Source organism: Sus scrofa, chromosome 16, assembly GCF_000003025.6.
Source record: "Sus scrofa isolate TJ Tabasco breed Duroc chromosome 16, Sscrofa11.1, whole genome shotgun sequence".
Taxonomy (NCBI): domain Eukaryota; kingdom Metazoa; phylum Chordata; class Mammalia; order Artiodactyla; family Suidae; genus Sus; species Sus scrofa.
In genome coordinates this window covers 32,125,948-32,147,357 of record NC_010458.4, presented here as the reverse complement: position 1 = coordinate 32,147,357, position 21,410 = coordinate 32,125,948, and the positions used below count along the sequence as shown (strand labels likewise).

The 21,410-nt window shown below is 39.2% G+C and overlaps 2 protein-coding genes and 1 long non-coding RNA gene across 4 annotated transcripts in view; 1 reads left to right on the top strand and 2 right to left on the bottom strand.

Moving 5' to 3' along the window:
- Nucleotides 1–17,093, bottom strand: part of ITGA1 (integrin subunit alpha 1) — a 179,653-nt gene extending 162,560 nt beyond the window's left edge. Inside the window, 1 exon segment of the mRNA XM_021076769.1 lies at nt 16,970–17,093. Coding sequence (XP_020932428.1) covers nt 16,970–17,030 — 61 coding nt within the window. The 5' untranslated portion in view covers nt 17,031–17,093.
- On the bottom strand, nt 1,244–17,104 carry PELO (pelota homolog (Drosophila)). Its single transcript, XM_013984761.2, is given in 4 exon segments — nt 1,244–4,307; nt 4,600–4,817; nt 4,820–5,759; nt 16,970–17,104. Coding segments are annotated over 3 exon segments (1,155 nt in total). The 5' UTR covers nt 5,325–5,759; nt 16,970–17,104; the 3' UTR covers nt 1,244–3,875.
- LOC106506482 overlaps nt 6,686–21,410 on the top strand; it is a 204,504-nt gene continuing 189,779 nt past the window's right edge. For both annotated transcript variants that reach the window (XR_002339586.1, XR_002339587.1), the window contains exon 1: nt 6,686–6,965. This is a non-coding gene — a long non-coding RNA (uncharacterized LOC106506482). The remainder of the gene's footprint in view (nt 6,966–21,410) is intronic.

Sequence of the window (21,410 nt, the reverse complement as noted above, 5' to 3'; positions counted from 1 at the left end):
GAGTGAGCATATAACAATTTGGTGGAAAAGCATTCCCTACCCACCACAGGCACTTCAAAAATGTAGAACTGAACCTACTGTTTTTCCTTGAGGGTCAGCTTCTCTCCTGTATTTCCTGTCTGAATAATGCTATCATCTCTACCACCATTTACCCACCCCTCCCCCCCAAAAAACAGATTTACCCAGAATCTACCTCTTCCACAACTGTGAACAACAATCATCAAGTCCTTTTGATCCTATCTCCTAGTATTTTCCCTTGACTTCTTTTCATTCCCATTACAAGGAATATTGTGACTGCCTTTGTTTAGGCCATTATCATTTTCCTCTTAAATTTTTCTAATAAATGGTCTCCTAACCTGGTCTCCTTGCCTCCAATCTTGCCTCTTCCAATTTATCCCTGATGTTGTCAAACAGTGATATCTGTGAGATGCAAAGTTTATCATTCAGTTTCTCTGCTAAAATTTTTCAGTGGTTTCACATAATGGTCAAACCTACACTCTTTATTGTGGCATGGAGGGTCTAATATGATTAGCACACTCACCACACCCCCTCCTCTTTCTGATAACCTCTCTAGGCTTATCATTTTAAGTCAATTTTCCTGGCTTTAGCTCTATAAAGTTCTTCCTAAAAGTGACCCCTTACAACACTGTGCCCTCTTACACTTTCAATAAGCTACTACTTTTGTAACAGTTATTTGTGTACATGTTTCTTTCCTAAGCCCAGCTCAGAACTCTGTCCAAATAGGCACTAAAAAAATAAACGGATAAAATCAAATGCACTATCCTTAATGAGTGGTGTAATATAAACATGGTGCCTCATTATCTAAGCTCTAGCCACAGGCGAAAAAGCATTTCTCTTTGCTCAAACCCTCAGAATTGCCTTAGAAACCTCTTTTCAACATGTAATCCTATATATTCTAATACTGAACACAAACAGCCAGTATTATTTGCTTGGAAAACCATCTGATTTAAAAAGCCCAATAGTCCTTTCCCCCAAAACAACTTCTACTTTGGGTAATTCACATACGTACTATTTTATCTGTGCACTTTTTTTTTTTGTAAAGTAACACAGAAAATTTCAGTTCCAGAATATATGAACTGCAAAAATTCTAAGTCGCTTTTGTTAAAGATAATGTGAGGTTAAGAGAACTGGTTACAGGGATTAAAAAAGGAAACTAAAGTTAGTGACTAAAAACAAGGAGAGATAAAAAGAATGATTTACAAAGATACTCTAGAGGCACCTAGGAGGAAAAAAAATCCAACCTGTATTATAAGGGAGTAATGAAAGTGAAATCCAGAATCAACAATCCAGACATAAAATTAGCAAAATATTTAACATATAAATGGGAGACCAGAAATAGCAAACCATAATTTGATATGCATCATGTGTGTAGCAAAATGAAACAAATGGCAAACTTCTCCTTTACTAAGTCTAGGGGGATAGCAATCTTTGTTTACAAGCACCTGATGGTAAATGGAAACTTAACAGTACAAGGCATTAATTTGAGAGGTATGTTGTTGATAGTGTTTCCATCTGTTACATAGTCATTCCTTGTTAATGGAGAGCAGTTGGAATTAAACTACTGTATGTGACTTCCAAAGACCTATGGTTCATTTTGTTTTCAGAGTAGTAAAAAAATTTTTTTTGGGGATTGACTTTTTATTTTATGTGCTCTTATTACTACTTTGATATTTATACCCATGCATCTAGGAAGATTTATACTCTTGATAATGGTGTTGGTATAAAATGTAACTTTTAAAAAATAGAAATTTACAAAGATATTTTAAGTACTTTATAAACATAAAAACAGGCTTTCACTTAGCGTTTATAATTTAACTGAGTACTTGCAGTTAGCTCTCCTGAAAGACCTTAAAACACTGCAATCTTTTTCTCTGTGGCTGAGAAGCCTAGCCAGAGGTTGACTACCACAGGAAGATTAAGTTATTGCCTATGTTTATTAGCTTTTATTATGCAGAGTAACCAATTGGAGATGTTAAAATACAGATTGCAATACAATAGTTCTAGGGTAGAGCCCTGGATTCTAGTTTCTAACAAGCTCTCCAGGGATGCTGCTGGTCCATGACCCATTATACTTTTGAATAGCAAGGCCTGAGTCAAGGTTTTCAACTGGAATCACTTGGGAGCTTTAATAAAAAAGCAACACGCCCCCAAACTCCCAGCATTTCTAGGGGTGCTTAGTCTGGGGGTCCAGCCTGGGTACTGAGTTTTAAAAGCTCCTGAAGTAATAAGGCTAACGGGCGGCTAAATTAGAGAACTTAATGTCATTAAATGTACTGGTTAGATTTATTGGAAGATTTTGTTTTCCCTGGTTTCTATTACTAAGGGTAACAGCTAGGAATAACCAATACTGCATAGACTGTGAGCAACAGATGGCCCAAATCCCCAAATTCTTACTGAGACTAGGATTCATTATCAATCAGCTTCTACCATTAAGAATCTTGATGACTTCATTTCTATACTCCTACCAAATTATTTAATAACATACTTTAAATATCCTAAAGTTAAATATTAATGAAATATAATAAAATGACAACCTGAATTACTTTGATTAGATAACAGATATGCAAAAACGTGGTTTTAAAGTTCATGGAGGTGTCTACCTCTAATTACAGATAAAAAGGTTGAGATTAGTTAGGAAGTTTATTAAAAAAAAAAAAAATCCCAAACTTGGCACTTACACCAGGAGAAAGGCCCAAACCACAGAAGGAACAAGCGAAAGTTTCAAGTTCTCATTTGAAGTAGGTACTGCTTACTGATCCTGGGTTACAGGCTGAATTATCACTCTTCGTGAGACTATTCCTTTTGCTAAGGTGAGATCCGTGAAAGTTCGAGATGCAATTACGTTTCAAGGCCCTCTCTCTCTTAGAAATGCACATCAAAAAATACTTGTAAACCCTCAGGTATATGCAGAAATTCCTAGTTACAGTAAAGAGCTGGAGTACTAATGATGTGGCTTAACTCAAACTTCCTGAACAGGCTTTCTCACCCCTAAATTAGGGTGAAGAGAAAGTTCATTAAGAAAGTAAAAAACAGATACAAATTCTATATAGCATTAAGTATACCTATGATAAGCCAAAAAATAAATACATAGTGTGGTAATGCATACAAAGAGTTCAGACTGGGGATGACTTCTAGGCTTGCCACCAATTAGCCTATACAAGCAAATCACAAGCCTTAGCCTTATTTTAAAAATGAAGGCACCTTAAATAGATTATCCTGAGAATCCTTAGTAGATAAAGCTGCGGAGGGGGGGGAGGGGAACTTCACGCTATTACTTTTAACGTGATTGGTTTGACAAATCTCTTAAACAAAACATTTTAAACTTGTCTTCAGGAAAAGCCTTCTAATTATTTAGCTGTCATCTAAAATATCAAATAAATTTAAAAATTAAAAAGAGAATGTAAGGGAAATGGGGAGAAAAGGGATTAAAAAACCCAGTCTAAGAACAAAATAAAATAAATAATGTAAACTTAATGAGATATTAAAAAGCTTTTTCTGAGGCTTTCCTTCAAAGCATGCAGTATGGGATTTCATGGTCTACCCGAAGAATATATAGTCATTCTCATTAAATAAACAAAATGTTTCTAAGTACTGTGAAAAACTCCTAATTCTGATATAAAACTATCCCAATTAATAAAGATGGTAATGCATGGAAATTTCTTTTTATTGTTCAGTTTTGAATACATGTCCTGCCAACCACAAATTACCTAATGTGACCAAATACATGAGAAATCCCTGTAAAAATCACCAAGTGCCACTCTTGCACCTTTCTGTTACAAGGATGCTGAGAAAATGTAACAGTGAAGCAGTGAAGGACACAGGTTGTCTCAATTATGGATTATAAATTCCAATCATCAATCTTCTTCAGAACTGGAATCATCCTCTTGGTCCGAGAGTTCTGGAACGGGGAAGCGCAGAATAGCAGCTATCCCAGTCAACTGGCTGAGCTGTTCCCCAGACACGTGAAGACTAGAGAATATCCTAACAGTGCCTGCGTTTTCTTTCACACTGTCCACTAGACGCACATACCGGCTCCGTGTGGCTACATCCTGGTGCCTGAAGAGCTCATCACTGATGAGCAATGTGTCAATTGCCATGGCCTCATTGGCCTTCTCTACCTGCTTGAGTCCATAAAAAGCTCGGTCAGGTTCATGCTGTAACATTTTATAGAAGTCATCCAAGGCTTTTACTTCCCCAGCGGCTTTCGTGTCTGAAAGGCGGCTAGCTACCGTAGGGTCACAAAGGGCCTCTTTCAGGGAGTACTTGTGTCCAGAGGAGGCATGTACCTAGAATCACAATTATTAAAGTTAGACAACAGAATCTCTAAGAGTACCCTTTTTCATCCCACGATGACCCCAAGCCAAAAGCATTAATGACATGCTTTCCATGTTTAAGAATTTGAATTTACTATATAAATTTCCTGGTTGTTTAAATCTTTTCACTTCATTGCCTCACTTACAATCCCAGTAAAGTTAAACCTTTCTCCTTTTCTACTTTTCTTAGTTCTAAAACATTAGGAGTCATTTACACAAACCCCTCTGCCCACTTCTTAATTATCCCTGGGTAAGACTGTTTTACCTGAAGGAATTTGGACCGGTTTTCCAGGAGCACTTTGTTGTCGGTCTTCACTGCTTGTTGAAACATGTAGTCGCAGAACTGCTCCCTCACAAATCCTGGGCTGGCCACCAGGACGCACTTTACCACATCAAAGTGTATGTGGCGCTGGATGCCCTGGACCACCTGTTCATAGAACCGCTCCAAGGCCCGGTCGTGCTGGGAGCAGTTGCCTTTCCTTTCCTAGGGATGTTCACTTCCACCTTGGCCCGAGTGAGGGTCATGCTGGGAGTGACTAAGCAGATATGGGCGAGGCCTTCCTGCATGACCACAGCTGCCACATCGGCGCTCCAGGCTGGGTCACAGGCCTGCTCGATGCGCTCCAGAACCACACTGTCCCACTGTTTCTTGGCCAGGGTGAACTGGCGGTTGGGCTCCAGCTCGATGGTGTGGTAAGCCCCCATCTTGACATACTCATTCTCCTGGATGTTGGTCCCCTTCACCCTCAGCTGGCAGGCTTGGGAATCGAAGTCGATGGCCTCCACGCAGAGAGTGAGGGTAGTGCGGACCCGGTTGCTCCCTACACTGCCCGTGGAGGACTCGGTCTGTACCTTGCGGATGGTGGAGGCACGCAAGCTGTCGCCCACCTGCACTAGATTATAGGTGTGCCACATGTCCTCAGGTTCTTCGGGAACCAGGGTCACCTGGCCCGCATTGTCTTTCTCAATGTCCTTCCTCACGAGCTTCATGACCTTGGCAGGGGCTCACTGCCAGAACAAGAGGAACCAAGGGGGGGTGGTCCCCGCCGGGAAAGGGGAAAGGAAGGGAAAGAAAGTCTAGGCAGGGAAGGGGGCGGGGTCCGGTTCCTGCAAACACTTGCCTGGCGGGAAGGAAACACTACATCCGACTCGATTGGCCGAGGGAAGCACTTACTCTAGCCCTTCCTTTTCGTGGGCTCTCGGAGCGCCGCTCCAAACCCGCGCGAGAGATACCGCAGCGAACACCTTCCTCTCCGCGGTTCCAGCCGCCTTCACGGACCAAAGGGCTGATGCAATGAGGGCGCATGCGCAGATCGCGTCCTGCCGTCCGGCGCACGTTTTACGTCCCCAAAGGGGAGGCGGGGCCGAAGCTTGCGCGGGCGCAGGCGCACTAAGCCGCGAGGTGTTTCCTGAAGAATAAACCACCTAAAGGAAGTGCACGGAATCTGTGGTGACGAGTCCTTTATTTAAATGCTGAACTTGGACTTCCTAAGTTTTTTCTTCCACCCCGTTTGTGAAGAATCTGGGGAGTTTGTGAGTGCAAATATACACGTTTTCAGTTGGGTGCTGTTGCCACTAAACTACACCTTCTCCCTCCCGGTAAATCCAATTTCAGAATTTAGGGAAAAGTAAAAGGAACTCTCAAAAATGCATTCTTGGCCCCAAGAACCAGACTACGCCCCGCTTTGCTTCTGCTTTGCCGCATTGAGAGGCTACACGCTTTTTGGAGCTGGTCTGTCCAGAATCTGTGTTCTTCGACTGATCATGGTGCATCTGGGCTCTGAGAACGTGCCCAGCTGTTCTCTGCGCTTAATTAACCAAGTCTGCACGATCCAGTTAACCCAGATGTTAGAACACCGATCTCAGAGAGAGAAGAAACCATCTGTGGAATTTACCCTGGGAATCCAAGCATCCAAGGTTGGCCATCTCAGCTTTCCGCAGCTCAATGGCCTGTGAAATGTTTAGGGTGGGGATTGGATCGCGGTAGCTTAGGACCCAACCTTCACTGCCAAAGCTGAGCGAGACCCAGGACTGGGGTGGTGGGGAAGAACTGATCTACTACGACTAACTCTGATTGAATAGCTTAAAGAATTCATTTGAAAGAAAATCCTTAAGTCACTTAACATTCTGGGAGGAAAGAGAGGCGGGGATGGGTGTGGGGGAAACTGAGAAATGGGGATTGCCTCTAAAAAGGACCAATGGATAGAAAAAGCCCACCAAAATTTTCTTGAAAGTTAAGATGGGGTGGAGGGCAGAGGGCACAAATCTTCCATACCTTCCTATCTTACTGGGTATGGCATTGAAAGGGCAACTTACCACCCTAAACTAGTGAGACAGGAATGAAAGGGAGCAATCTGACTTTGGCACAATTCTTGATACTCAACTCTCAACTAACTTCCTTTAGATTGTCAGGGGACACATAGGTCCCCTCCAAGTTTTAGTGCAAGTTAGACCCGTTATTTTGTGGCCTCTCCTATCCCTCCTTCTCTTTTTGTATCTCCTTCCTTCCCTCTTTTTCCCACCTTCGTGTCTTACTGAGTGCCCTCTCAAACTTCCTAATTCAGGCTGCCTTCTTCTACTTGCAGGAGGACAACAGCTTTTCACTGAGCAAAGAACTGATCACACTAAAGTGTGAGTATGGCTTGTGTCTCCAAAGAATATGTATCTTTTTAAAGAGTGCTTGTTAAGCTAGTAGAATTCTTAACTGGTATAGTGAGTGAGAGTGTGTGTGTGTGAGTGAGAGAGAGAGAGAGAGAGAGAGAGAGAAAGGAGGGAATGCTTTGTGGTACTCCTTGATCACCTTTTTAAGTATAATCACTCCCCTCTTGAAAATCTGCCAAGGATCAAAAGCCACAAAATCAGTGATAGGCACACAGTAGGACCTCAATAAATGTTAGGCTTTAATTGAAGAGCTGTCATTATTGAATATTCACCAGGTACGTTCCTATGCTTTTTCTCAATTCTTGCCCAGAAGGTAAATATTTGTTGAGTTCATTTTATAGATGAATAAAATGAATTGCAGAGAGGTTAAGAAACGTATTCAAGATCACACAACAAGCAGTCGAATCCAGGCCAGCTTAACTTCATACTCTTGTTTTCTACTATCATAATTCTCTATTATGCATGCTTGAAATCATCTCTGAACGCTGCAAATTATATGCTGTTACCCACTGCCTTTTCCCTCTAACTCTTACCTTTACCAGATAAAGACTCATAGCTGAGGAAACAGTCTAGAGAATTTGAAAGGAAGGTCCCTTCCTTGCTCTTTTATTACTTAAAAAAAAAAAATCCTTATTTTTTTTTCAACATAGTTTTCCTTCTGCTCAGCCTAAGTCACTGTTATAATTCTTGAGAAAGATTTAACATTCTACTTTAGAAAAATACATGTGTATTTCTACATTGAAAATCTATGGGAAACCTTCATTGACTGTTGATTCTGTGGTTCTTTTTTTTTTTTTTATTATGAGGCAAACCTCATTTTGGGCTGTCTTTTTAAACATAAATGTGCTTCAGTGATTGAACATGCTACAAAACTATTCACAGAATTACTATTTGATCTGAAACATCAGTAACAGAATTTCTTTAGTAACTTGAGCTTATTGTTGAATAATCAGATGTTTTCCTCCCAGATTTTGTGTCTTTCTAGATCAGTCATTACATTTTTGGGTTATTTGGGGTTCTTATTCTCTATTAATTAAAATCAAATTCCCTGGCATTCAAAGGTTCCATGACGTGGCTTTATAAGCTTCATTGCCCAGGTACCCCCTACAGCATCCTATATTTCCCTATGGAATACATCCCTATACATCCTGACAACTTTCTATTACGCCGCCTTAGCTCCTGCTGTTTTCAAAATGTCACTTTCTCTCATCCCTGCTTCCATAAATCCTACTTATCTTTAAGGACCAGCTTAAATGTTATCTCAAATTTGAAACATACATTCTATTAATTGGAGTACGTGACTTTTCTTTCTTATTGAACTCTGGATGGATTCATCCTTGTATTCCTTCACTGTCCCATGAAAAGTTCCTTGCATCTACTAGGCAATTATACATGAATGATGAGCTAAGTAGATCAGATGTAAAATGTGGCAATTATATTAAACATTATTATGGATACTTCTTAAGACACTGTGGTTGTTTTCAAGTATATCTCATCTGCTTTATAAAGTAATTTCTCTTATTTTCAAGCTTTTATGGTTATAGTAGTGATATAATATATAGCAGTGTATTTTCAGTCTTTACTAAAATAAGAAAAATCATGAGAAAAAACATAATTTACCTATTTTGCTTTAAATTCCACTTTTATACTTATTTATTGGCTCTTTGAAGATATAAACCTTTATATGAGTAACTTTAACTCTATTTTTCTTATACCTTTTATTTATATTAATCTCTCCAGAATTAAAAAAGAGTCAGTGTTGTTGCTTCCAAAATTTTCAATTTGTTGTTTTCTGTATACTTCCAGTGTCTCAAAAAGACAGTTGGACTAGAAGCCAAGTATCCTGGATTGTAATTCTTACTCTATCAGTTTTTACTGTAAATTTTGGCACCACTCAGTCTCTTTGAAACTCAGTTTCTTTTATTTAAGAATTGAGGAAACGGAATTCAATAATTAAAATTATTTTGATTATAAAAATTAGGCAGCATCAGTATTTAAAAAAATTAAAATAATACCACAGTCTCACACTGACACATTTATTTAAAATTTCCAATTTGAATCTTCCTAAGGCCCATTTTAGCGGTGAAAAAAATCAATGCTTAGTTTAATGCTTTCATACCAAGAGTCAGCAGACCTAAGTTATGGTCTTTTCTAGCAAGGTCCTAGCAACTTTAGATAAGTTCCCTAACCTCTATAAACCTAAATTTTTTCATTCTAAATTGTAAGTAAGATTATTTGCTCTGCTTCTCTCAATCAACAACCCTTTGGAGGTTCTAATGAGATTATAATACTTGGCAAATTGTAGAGCTCTATAAATATGTAAGGTACTATTGTAACTCTCTAAGAGAGCCTGTCTTGAAGCTAGAGATCTGTATCAGACAAAGCAAGGGACAAAGGCTCACTTTAACATGATCATAATTATTCAGTTTTGGAAAAATAACTGGTTCAGTATGGTTGACTGATGGATGATCTGTTGGGTACATTTATTTGTATTAGCACCTCCTTTCCAGGGAAACCTTAGATTAGTCTTGCTGCATGAACTGGCTTGGTGAATTGGATTACAGTTCTTCTTCCTCTCATAATATTATGTTAGAAATGTTTTGGTGACAGCAGCAAGGATTATGGGCTCCCTTGCTTGTATATCCTGTGCTTAGCAGAGTGACCCTTAAATAGTCAGGACTGTATACATTTTCTTGTATCCATCTTCTCTTTCTGGCAAAGTTTACTTTCCGACAACACAAATCTAATCTTTTCCTTTCTCTGCTTTGGGGGTGTCTTCCATCATTGCTATTTGCTTGTCTGTGGCCTCTTTCAGACTCTGAGCTTCATAAGGGCAGACGCTGCCTTTTATTTGTCTTTGTATTCTAGTGAACCCAGCACAACTGGCATGTTAGCATAATTAGATGAAAGAATGAGTGGTTATTAGTTCTCCTTTAATTCAGAGTTTTTGACTTGTCTATCACTGACATCTTAAAATTAGGAAATCACATTCTGTTTATAATGTTGCTAACAATTTAAAAAGATTACTCTTAAGGTAAGTTTCTATAAACATTATTTCAGTTTTTTGAGATATCTATGTGTAGATAAGAAAATGATTCTTTTTTAACCAATCTTAATGAGAAACAGGTCTTACAATGGTTAAAAATAATGTATAATGACGATTAGTTTTATTATACTGGCTTTGGAAAATGATCTTTACAAAATATATACTCAAACCATGAGTATGAATATCTCATGACAAATGCAGTAGTTTATTTGGAGAGAATGTGCCAATTTTGGATTGTACAAAGATGCCCATATGGCCTCTGCAAGCAAAGCTAGTAGTTGACAGTGAAGATTAGTCAGCTAATTTAGGCAAAATGGTGAAGGGGGAAAGGGAAAGTTTGTTTTGTTTTGTTTTTTAAGGAACTTGCTGTACTATCTAAATTTCCTCTGATTAAAAATACAGTTGTCACAAAACAATATAAAATCTTCTATTAAATAAACAAAATCTTATCAACCAAAATGTATGTGTGGGGTGTGTGTTCCTGTTTGTATGTATCCTTATACAGTACATGATCATTTTACCAAAAATATTATAATAAGATATATACTTTTAGGAACTGGTCAATACCCATGCATTTTCTTTTCTTTTTCTTTTTTTTTTTTTTTTTTTTTTGTCTTTTTGCCTTTCCTAGGGCTGCTATGGGGGTTCCCAGGCTAGGGGTGGAATCAGAGCTGTAGCCGCTGGCCTACTCCAGAGCCACAACAACACGGGATCCAAGTCGTGTCTGCAGCCTACACCACTGCTCACAGCAACGCCGGATCCTTAACCCACTGAGCAAGGCCAGGGATCAAACCTGCAACCTCACTGTTTCTAGTTGGATTTGTTAACCACTGTGCCACAATCGGAACTCCACCCATGCATTTTCAAACTATAGTATTTGACAAACTAAAACTATTATAAGAAGATATATAATTTTAGGAACTGGTCAATACCCATGCATTTTCAAACTGTAGTATTTGACAAACTAAAAGTATATAGTTAATAAGTAATTTGAAAGTACTTTGTAATTTGTATGAAAAGTATAAGATTTATAATAAAATATGCAGACCATTCCTCTTAATCATTTGATGTTCTAATGTGATTTTATTTAGGTGTTCTATTCAGATTTAAGAATTTGCATTTATTTCAGCAGATCTCAGATAATTCATGCAGAAAGCATATGTTTTCCCTCTTTTTAATATTTTAATTACAATGATTTTTCAATTCAGATTTCTCACATTTTGTTTTTAGAACTCCACCACTTGGATAAAACAATATTAATGTGTTTGCACATAAAGTGAATTCCTAATACAAACTAGTGCATATATTTTAATCTCCTTTTAAGATTTAGTTAACTTTTCAATCTTCCTTTAAATTATAGAGGCTGTTAGATAAAAATTAGATCTCTTCAAATATACTTGGCCCTAGCACTAGTCACCAATATGACAGAAGGTTAGAGCTTGCCAAAACTAGAATTATTGATCCTGTGACCTGGAACATTTTCGATTACTTTATTGTCACCTTTCTCCTAAAGCTTCCTTGTAAAGGTAGAGTATTCAGACGAAGCTCTGTTCTTGGCATCTGGTGAGGTTGCTAGTGCTGGAGGAGCAATTATCCCCTGCATTAGATATAAATTTGCCTCTAAGAAGGGGACAGTGTTCATATCTTTGTATCTAGAAATCTTATGATGCAGTTTTTAAAAATAGAAAGAAATGTGATAGAAAACTGCATGTAGATATGCTGCTATCTATGACTTATAATTTTCAGATGTACATTTCCCTACATTTCAACATCTTTTGAAACTAGGAGGCATCTAACAGTTTAGCAATAATAATTGGATTGGCAGTACCTTTCATTCTTAATTGTACATACAATAATGGTATATCATTCAATTGATGGTATCTTCCATTCAATTAGATAGAAATATTCGGGGGGGGGTTGGATATAATTAGAACAGACAACCTGACCCTTTAACTATTTTATGAGTTTGTCTGTAGCCTATTATTTTGTGAATCACTCAGTAACACATTTTCAAGTGCCTATTATTCTTCGATGGCAAGGATAATAAACAAGCAAAGACTCTACCCTCACAGAGCACAAGCAGGCTGGGAAGACAGATATGTGGTATAATTATAATTGTAATTAGTATGTGGTATATTATAGAAGTGCAAGTGCTAGAGGCATACACATCTCTGGAAGAGGGGGTCCGAGGTACTCCACTGGGTTCTTGGAAATGACAATCATATGGGAACTTAAGTATCAGTAGCAGTGTTACTGCTTATGCAAAGGCCTGGAGGCTTCAGAGAGCTGGCACAGTGGTGAACTGAAAGAAGCTCAACAATCATGAGGACAGGAGTATATTCAGCTCATTTACATTTGTTGGTACTCTACTGTACTTGCTTTGAGAGTGAAAACAATTCTCCAGTCACAGACCACTCTGAATAGGCAATGTATTCTGACTTCAGCATTGTGACAACAATTCCAAATATCTTTCATCTCAATTTCTTAACATGAATTCAAATACACTATTTTGTATTTCATACAACAGAAGTGCAGTGTAGGTAAAGAATAGCATTTTGATGCCTAATTTTCTGAAAGCATTTTAAACATGAGCACCTTTATTTTATGAATTACTTCAGGGCATATTAGAATTCAGCAAGTTCTACATCTAATGGGAAGTTTGTTGGATTGAGATATTGGAACACAGGCAGAGGAGCATTCATCTAAGGAAGTAAAATCAACAATTACAAGTTGTGGCCCAAGAGCTCATGCATCAAAATGGCATAATGATAGCAGGGAAGCAAAATAGGCAAACTAGTCTGGCCTGTATATGTTATTGCTACTGCCATTGCCTATTTATTGAAAAAAACAGAAGTCCTATGAATTTATCACTGCCTTTATAGGCATCATAACAACTAAGTATTTTCACTATCATCCGTAGTTCCTGTCAATCCACTGTGTGCCTTGGAGGTCATTTCTTTGTTATGGGTTAGATGGCTGACTTCCTTCCATATTCAACCATTGCCTCACTGGACTTCTTTTAGAACAGAAAATCTTGCCTGTGAACAAAGTCACAAAGGTCTCTTGCTTGTAGCCTAACTAAACTGTTTCTAGGGAAGAAAGCCATATAACTAGGGATAATTTTCTGTATTTGTATTCTTACTAACTGGAGATAGGAGTCTTATTTGAATTATAATTAATGTAGGGAGCGATATCATCTAATTTCACTGTATACCTAAGAGCCATGAAAATAACAGACTTACTTCATCATTAATTAGATCCTTATCAAAGTCTTTTAGAGAATTATACTTGGAGGATTGTGCAAGAGGGAAATGGACTTAAATTTAGACAGCCTATATGGTGTATCATTTCAGAGCATGAGAGATGTGAATTGAGTACAGGCTTTGCCATTTACTAATTGTGTGACTTTGGACAAATTGGTTTCTTAGTGTTTTGGTTTCTTCATCTCTAAAATATGGGTAATACTTCCAAACTTTTCCCTTTCTTTGAGATTAAAATGTAATATGTGCAAAATTCTTGGCACAGGGCCTCGTACAAAATACATTCTTGAAAAAAATCTGCCTTTCAGCAGTAAGTTTCTCTGTTATTGTTTGTTTCGACCTTTGTCCCCTGGTAGTTTGAATTCTGCCATTTGGACATGGCCAATAGGAGGACTGGACAAGGCATTTGAGGGCAGGAAGAAAAGGAGGGGGTATTCATTTCCCCTGATGTCTCCCTGCTGGGCTTCAACTTTGCCACTAGCTGCATTCCTCTTCCTAGGGCCACAGCTCCTATTCAGTGGCCCCCTCTTCCATAGCCAGAGTTCATGGTCAGGCTGACAGATTGCTACCTTCCCAGACATGGGAATGGTAATGGCTTTTCTTCCCACTGTTGCTTCAAGTGCTTTCTTCCTACTATTGCTTGTTCTAGGTGTTCCACCATCTTTTGTCAATTCCTTTAAATGCTTCTGCAAATAGTCCCTTTATTTAACTTTCTTCAGTTAAACCCTTCATATGTGCCACTGGTTTTTTGCTGGGGACTTTGACATATATAACAATAAAACTTTATTTGGACTTAGAGAAGGGCATCTTTCGTGATGAATCATTTTTAAATATTGAAAAAAGCTAATACAAGACAGTTCTAAATATAAAGGGAAGTTTACTGAGATGGTTTATTGGGTAGGTGGTTCAAACCCAGCTTTGAAGACTATAGAGAGTTTGGTTGGATGGCAGGGAATGGTAAGAAAGAAGGGTGGAATGCTTTTCTAGATGCATAAAATAGTATCATATGCATAACAGCAAAATGAGCATGAGAATTATGGGGAAGGAAATATGACCAGCTATCATGGGCAGTTTAATGTTCAGAGGTTTTGGTAGGCAGAATAATAATCTATCAAATATGTTCATTTCCAAATCCCTGGAACCTGCAAATATATTGCCTTATATGGTAAAAGGAATTTGGGAGATACGATTTAATTAATGATCTTGAGATGGGAAATTATACTGGATTATCCAGGTAAGCCCAGCATTCCTAGGATTTTTATAGGAAGAAGGAAGTAGAATCAGAGTTAGAGAAGGAGATGTGATGATGAAGCAGAATCACAGGAAAAGATTTGAAGATGCTACTTTGTTGGCTTTGAGATGGAGAATGGAACCACAAGCCAAGGAATGTATGTGGCCTCTAGAAGCTGGAAAAGGCAAGGAAGTGGATTCTCCCCTAGAGCCTCCAGAAGAAAAACAACCCTGCCGACATCTTGATTTTAGTCCTGTGAGACTTCTGACCTACATAACTGTGGGTAGCAAATTTGTCTTGTTTTAAGCCAGTAAATCTGTGGCAGTTTGTTACAACAGCAATAGGAAACTGATACAGGGGTATGGGAGACAGAGGGTGCTGGATTAGGGCAGACCCTGAAAGGTCAGTTGAGAATTTTGGATTTTATCTGATGAAAGATAACAAAGAACCACCAAAGATTTTTGACTAACGACAAAGGTATAATGAAAATTATGTATTCTTAACAAGAATTAGAGGTTAGGTGCAGACTGAAGACAATAAGATGAACTCTATAGTACTGTGCATGAATGGGTGTAGTGATAAGACCCCAGATTAGTTGTGGACTCTATGAATTGATGAGAAGGTTCTAAGGAAGCTGACAACATGATGACTGACAGGGTAACCAACGAAGGAAAGGAAGAAGTCAAATTTCAGATCTCTATGTTGTACTGTGAAATGGGCATAACTATAGCACATATGAGGAACTTGTTGAATCTGAGATAACTTTAAATTATAAATTTCAATATGATTGAATAATATACATGTATAGATTGAGATATAATACATGTATACATGTACACAAAAGATAATTAAGTAACTTAGAAATATGTATGCAGTAGTTTCTGTTAAGTCCCTTCCTGGATTCAGCAAGATTTATTACCCCCAGTAATTGCAGAAAACCCACAGTATACAACTTGGGACTGTTTTAGGCATGGAAAATAAAATAGTTGAACTTAAAACACACACACACATGAAATTGTATTTTGTTTACCTCTGCTTTTTCAAGTTTCATTCTTGTCTTTTTAGAGGATATACAAACCTCATTTGATCTTTTCTACATTGGTGATAGCTTATTTGGTAAAATGAAAAAAGTACAACTTGGGTAGTTAGTAAACCACTCATATTTTGCACAACAACAACAAAAAATGCAAACAACCTCCAAAAAATTTGAGTTGGAGAGGAGTCATAGGTCAAATACGTGTAAAGAGTAATAGTGGCTGATGACAAGGTCAACCACTCACTGACTGGTAAAGCAGTTCAGAAGTTGCCAGTGTTTGGATTATTGGTCATTTCCTGAGTAGTGGGAAATGTTTAGCTCACTCTCTTTATACCACCCCACTTTTTAAAAAAGCTTTGCTTTCTAATAATCCATTTAGAAGTGATCTTCATGAAACTTAACAGTGCTTGAGCATGTATGCCAGGCTAAACCGGTGTGATCAATGCTTTTTAAAAATGGTAAAATGCTGTTAACAAGTACTAATAAACATGCTAGCATAAAGACACTGAATATTGATTGACTATTGATGATATACTAAAGCCAACCATTAATAAACCATCTTTCACACAAAGCTTTACCCCATCCACCTTCTCTTTCCTTCACCCTTGCAGCTTTCCCCCCTTAGGAGCTGGTTAATCATTTGGAAAATCTTAGAAAATGCTATGATTCAATCTATTTTTCTAAATTGAATATAACTGCATCTCTACTGTTTTTTGTCTCTGCTAAAAGATACCTATTTACGCACAACTAACAATAGTGTATCTTGCATTTAAGAAGTTAGTCTGGTCTGCGGTATTTACAAAGTAAATATTCACTATTCCTCCCTCAATTTCACTACGTTCCTTCTCCTGGGTACTAAGACAGAAACATCATTTTGGGGATAAGAGGCAACTTTGCCTTGCATTCTTCTCTTTTCTTCCTGGCAGAAAATATCTTGAATACTTGAGAGCAAGAAAAGTAATAATGCTCACTCCTGAGCAAACTGAGGATGGGAGTTTTGCATGTAAATCAGGTACTCGCTAGTTACCTCTCTCTCTCAAAAAAAAAAAAAAAAAAAAAAAAAGCCATCAGCAAAGCCCTAAAATACCAGGTATAGGGTCAAAAACAACTTTAATTTGAAAAGTCAATAACAGCTTGTAAAATTTTCAGCACGGCTTCTGCCTACGATTGGGGTGAGGGTTTTGAAACGACCTCAAAAGTAATCCATGTCGAAACCAAACGCAGACACCGCTCTCTGTACTCCAACCTGCCCAGACTACTGGATCGCCCGCGAGTAGATCTGCGCTCCCTTCTTCCCTCTGCGCCGGCCCTCTGCTTGCCTCCCTCCCTGTTTTAAGCCCCGAGGCGCGATTCCCGAACCCTGCGCGTAGGAGATGCTCAGAGAAAAGCAGGGTCGCTCACCGGTGAGGAGCCAGCAGCTGGCGACAGCGACCCCTGGGCTGGCGCGGCGCCGGGGGGCCATGGCCGGAGCGGTCGCAGCCCCTGGGGGACCCGGGGACGCACTGGATCGGAGGGAAGGGCTCGGTGAAACCGCGCTCGGGATCCGCGTTGCTCTGGGTCACTCCGCGAGACGCCACAGGTCTCAGTCGCTGGCCCTGTTGGCCCCGGAGCCCGGGAGGAGCAAAGTGATTTCCTGTGTTTTCGACCAGTGCCTCTAAATCCACTCCACGCTTTTCAGCAGGATTGCCACATCTCCCGCCCCTTTGCGCTCTCGGGCTCTGAAATCTCTCTGGCAGCCTCCCAGGCTCTGTCCGAGACATGGACAAATAAAGCCAGCTTCGCGGGTCCGTGTTTAGGCTAAAGTCCACGAGCTGCGAGGCAAACCTTAAAGGGACATCTGCCTTTCATTGAGAGGGTGATCTCCGCTCCCCGTGCCAACTCCCTAAGGTGGTAGGAAGAGGCGGGTGAGGGCCGGACCTTCGGGAGGGTGTCGCCAGCCTGGTGGCTCCGCCTTCGCACCCTCACTTCTCCCGGGGTCTGGGCAGGAAGGGTACTTTCAAAGAGCAAGGCCCCTCGGCCCTTAAGGAGAGGCTGCTTTCCTTGGGTCCGATTGCGCAGAAACAATCTCTCAGTCTGTGAAAGCGAGCAGATGTGTTCCCCGTCCTTCTCCTGTGGACAGTTGAACTTCGCTGTCCGGTCCTCTCGCACTAAAAGGGGGTGGGGGTGCCACCCCGACACGCCCCACGGAGGCCTTGGCTTTCACTTATGGAGAGTTTGCTCCCTTTGTGGTGGTTTGTGGTCCTAGGGAGGCTTTTCTTTGGGAAGTCTATGATAAGCTAGAGGAAAGGAGAAACAAGACTAGGAGGAAAAAAGAAATGCAGAAAGATATAAATGTAAGAGGGAAGCGGGAGGGGAAGGAAGGGAGGAAAACATTCTCCTTAGAAATGGAATGTGTGTGGGCTATTTTGTTTAATCTGAATTAGGATGTTTGTACATTGGCAGTTAAATCTAATAAAGAACTTGGGGCGCTGTTTTATTTCTTGCTACAGACTTTTACAAGTAAGGGTGCATTAAGTCAGGAACATGTTACTCCCTTCTTCCTCACTCCCATCACTCGGAATTGGGAAGTTAAGTTGGCCCATCACAAATGCTGGGGCTTGGAATGCCTCCTCAGGAGACCCAGGCCAGAAGAAGCACTTGGGAGTTTGCAGTGCTTCTTTTGTCTGGTGCATTGTACATCCTTTGAGTCAAGAGCCACATCCACATGTTAGTTTCACTGAATACTGGCTATTTTTTAAGCATCCCTGTCTTAATGGTTTTGAGAATTTCAAAGAAAGGGAAGGCATGGATGAGTGGATTTGTGTTTACAGGTGGTGGAGCCATTAAATTCTATTCAACTTCATTTGATTTGATTCAGTTCGGTTCAACTACTAATTGTTTTGTTCTAGTAGGACTAGGGCTAGACAGGACAAGAGTGCCACCCAAAGGAGGACTCATTGCCTGGAGCACAACATAGGTGATACAAGCCAGAGCATCCCAGGAAAGGGCAGGGAGAAGCCCTTGAGGATGACTTATAGATTGCCAAATAGAAGATTGCAGGGGCTAAAAGTTGGAAAAGACAACATTTTAAAAGTTTAATGAAGGAGTTCCCTGGTAGCCTAGTGGTTAAGGACCGGGCATTGTCACTGCCTTGGCAAGGGTTCCATCTCTGGCCTGGGGACTTCTGTATGCCTCAGGCATGGTCAATACATAAATAAATAAGGGATTCAATAAATATAAAAAGGCCATCAAATCTCAGAATGGGAACTGTCAGCCAAATAATTCCTCTTCTAATTTACAAATTTGAAGTGATTCACTTAGTAAATATATTAAAAATCCTCTTTCCCCTGTTTACAGCTCTCATATTTTCATTTCTTAATCCTATCTTCAAAATTGCAGAAATAAATCTCTAAAAAAATTGCATTGTTTTGGGTCACAATTCAGTCCCACTAGACATTACTTGGGCTCCCTTGCCAGCATTCAGTGCTCTCTACCCCAGTTTGACTTTCCAGTCTCTTTCCCATCTTCATTAACTTGCTGTCAGTTCTGCCATACAGTGCCTTTCTTCTATTTATCTCATCTCTCTATCTATAGTCTCCCTGGTGTTTTATGCTTTCCAGTATGGCCCAAAGGGCTTTGCACAATAATCAATAAATACTGATTAATTGATTTATGCTTAGACATTTAAAAATCACCATAAATATTTCCCCCAAAACATTTATCCAGATTGCTCAGAGTTTTGAAATCCAGATAATAGTGTATGTGTGTGTGTATATGTAGATATATATATATATATTACACATTTATGCATATATAGAATTCTAGAAAATTACAATATATTTAATTAGAAAAAATGAAAAGGGAAATTGCAAAATTATATCTTATTTGAAGTAGGATTAAAACATACTTAGAATATGATCAAGGCTTAGTTACTGGGAGGTTTTTCTTTGGGGAGGTTAACAAATACTTTTTTTTTTTTTTTTTGTCTTTTTACCATTTCTGGGGCCACTCTCATGGCACATGGAGGTTCCCAGGCTAGGGGTCGAATCGGAGCTGTAGCTGCCTGCCTTCGCCAGAGCCACAGCAACGTGGGATCTGAGCCGCGTCTGCAAACTACACCACAGCTCATGGCAACGCCAGATCCTTAACCTACTGAGCAAGCCCAGGATTGAACCTGCAACCTCATGGTTCCTAGTCGATTCGTTAACCACTGTGCCACGATGGGAACTCCCACCACAGCTCTTGACAACACCGGATCCTTAACCCATTGATCGAGTCCAGGGATTGAACCCGCATCCTCATGGATCCTACTCGGGTTCGTTAGCCACCAAGCCACAAAGGGAACTCCTTTTTTTTTTTTTTTAAATACTTTGAATTTAAATATTTTTAAAATCTCCTCTAGGATTTATAATCTAATGATGATAACTACTACTATCAGTGCTGTGGTTGAAGTTAATTTTCACATGTGCTATGAATCTGTTGGCAATATTTATTGATCTTCATGTCAAATCAATGCAGATGTAGAGACAAAGCAGCTGTTGCTGCAGAATTAAATGTAGAATAAATGTTCATTTTCTGAATTTCAATACATCTAAATACAAATCAATGTCAGGAAAGATATTTTCTTAAGCAGTTTTATTCTGTCTGACAGAAAGACATGCCATTGAGTAAACTGAGGCTTAGAAAATATAAAAACTAGGGTCACAAACTGTTAATTATATGAGGTCACTTGATGGAAATGTTAAGCTCTAGACTTTATACTATATACTTTTCTATATAAGTGAGACCTAATCTGATCAAATATCTTTTAGGGTTTGGAAATATGGTTGAAAATTAAAAGTACACTAAGAGGTTAGAGGCTGAACTGATTAAGAATTTGGGAAGTAGAGTCTATGAAATGAGGCAAAAGTAACTGGGGTTACTGACCAATAATTTCAAAAAGATAAATAGGTACTTCCTTCAGAGTATTCTCCTTGGAGATAATCAAATACAGTGAGTAAGTCTCTTGTAGATTCCAGAGTTACATCGCATGGATTCAAGACCTGGAAGCACCATGTAGTAGCTATATGATTCGATACAATTATCTGTTTTCTCTAAGCTTCAGTTTTCTCAGAAGAAAATGGGGGTGAAAATATTGCCTTTCTCTGAAGATTGTTGTGAAGATTAAATGAGACAAGCCTACAAAGCATTTAGCATAATGCCTGGATTAAAGTAAATGCTGAATAGAAATGAATCATTCTTCCTGGTAGTGGGAGAATTAGTATTAGGTAGACAATGGGAACATAGGGCAGGGCCTATGTGTGGTGGGCCCTATAGGAAGTGACATAATTTGATGGGCATCAGAAGGGAACTTTGGTGTTGGGCCAAAAATATTTCCAGCAACTCCTGTTATTGTTTCTAGAATCCTCACCCTTTAGAATATTTACGTTGGATTAGGAAATTGTCTTGTAGATATCCCTATAAAATGGGAATACATTAAGATATCAGAGCCCACTATAACATTAGCAAGGATTTGCTTTTTGCTTTTCAAATTAGCTGGCTGTCAAAAGGATTCTTTTTTTAACAAGAGAAGAAAAATTTCGCTAAGAGATTGGGAATAAAAGAGGGCACAGAGTTCTGCTTCCCCTGTAGGCCGGAGGTCTTTGGTAATAAGATTATGAATTCTCAAGACCAGAGCATAAATAAGGTATCCCCATCTGGGTAGGAGGGTGGTGTCCGTTTCAATAATAAATGATTTTTAAACTATTGTATGTTTAAAAGAAAAATATAAAATGATGTTCTTTTAAAAGTTAAATATGAGGTTTCGAATAAATTTTAAGATAGCCTCAAAGTGTGCTTTCATTCTCCCTCTTTGAGGATTTAA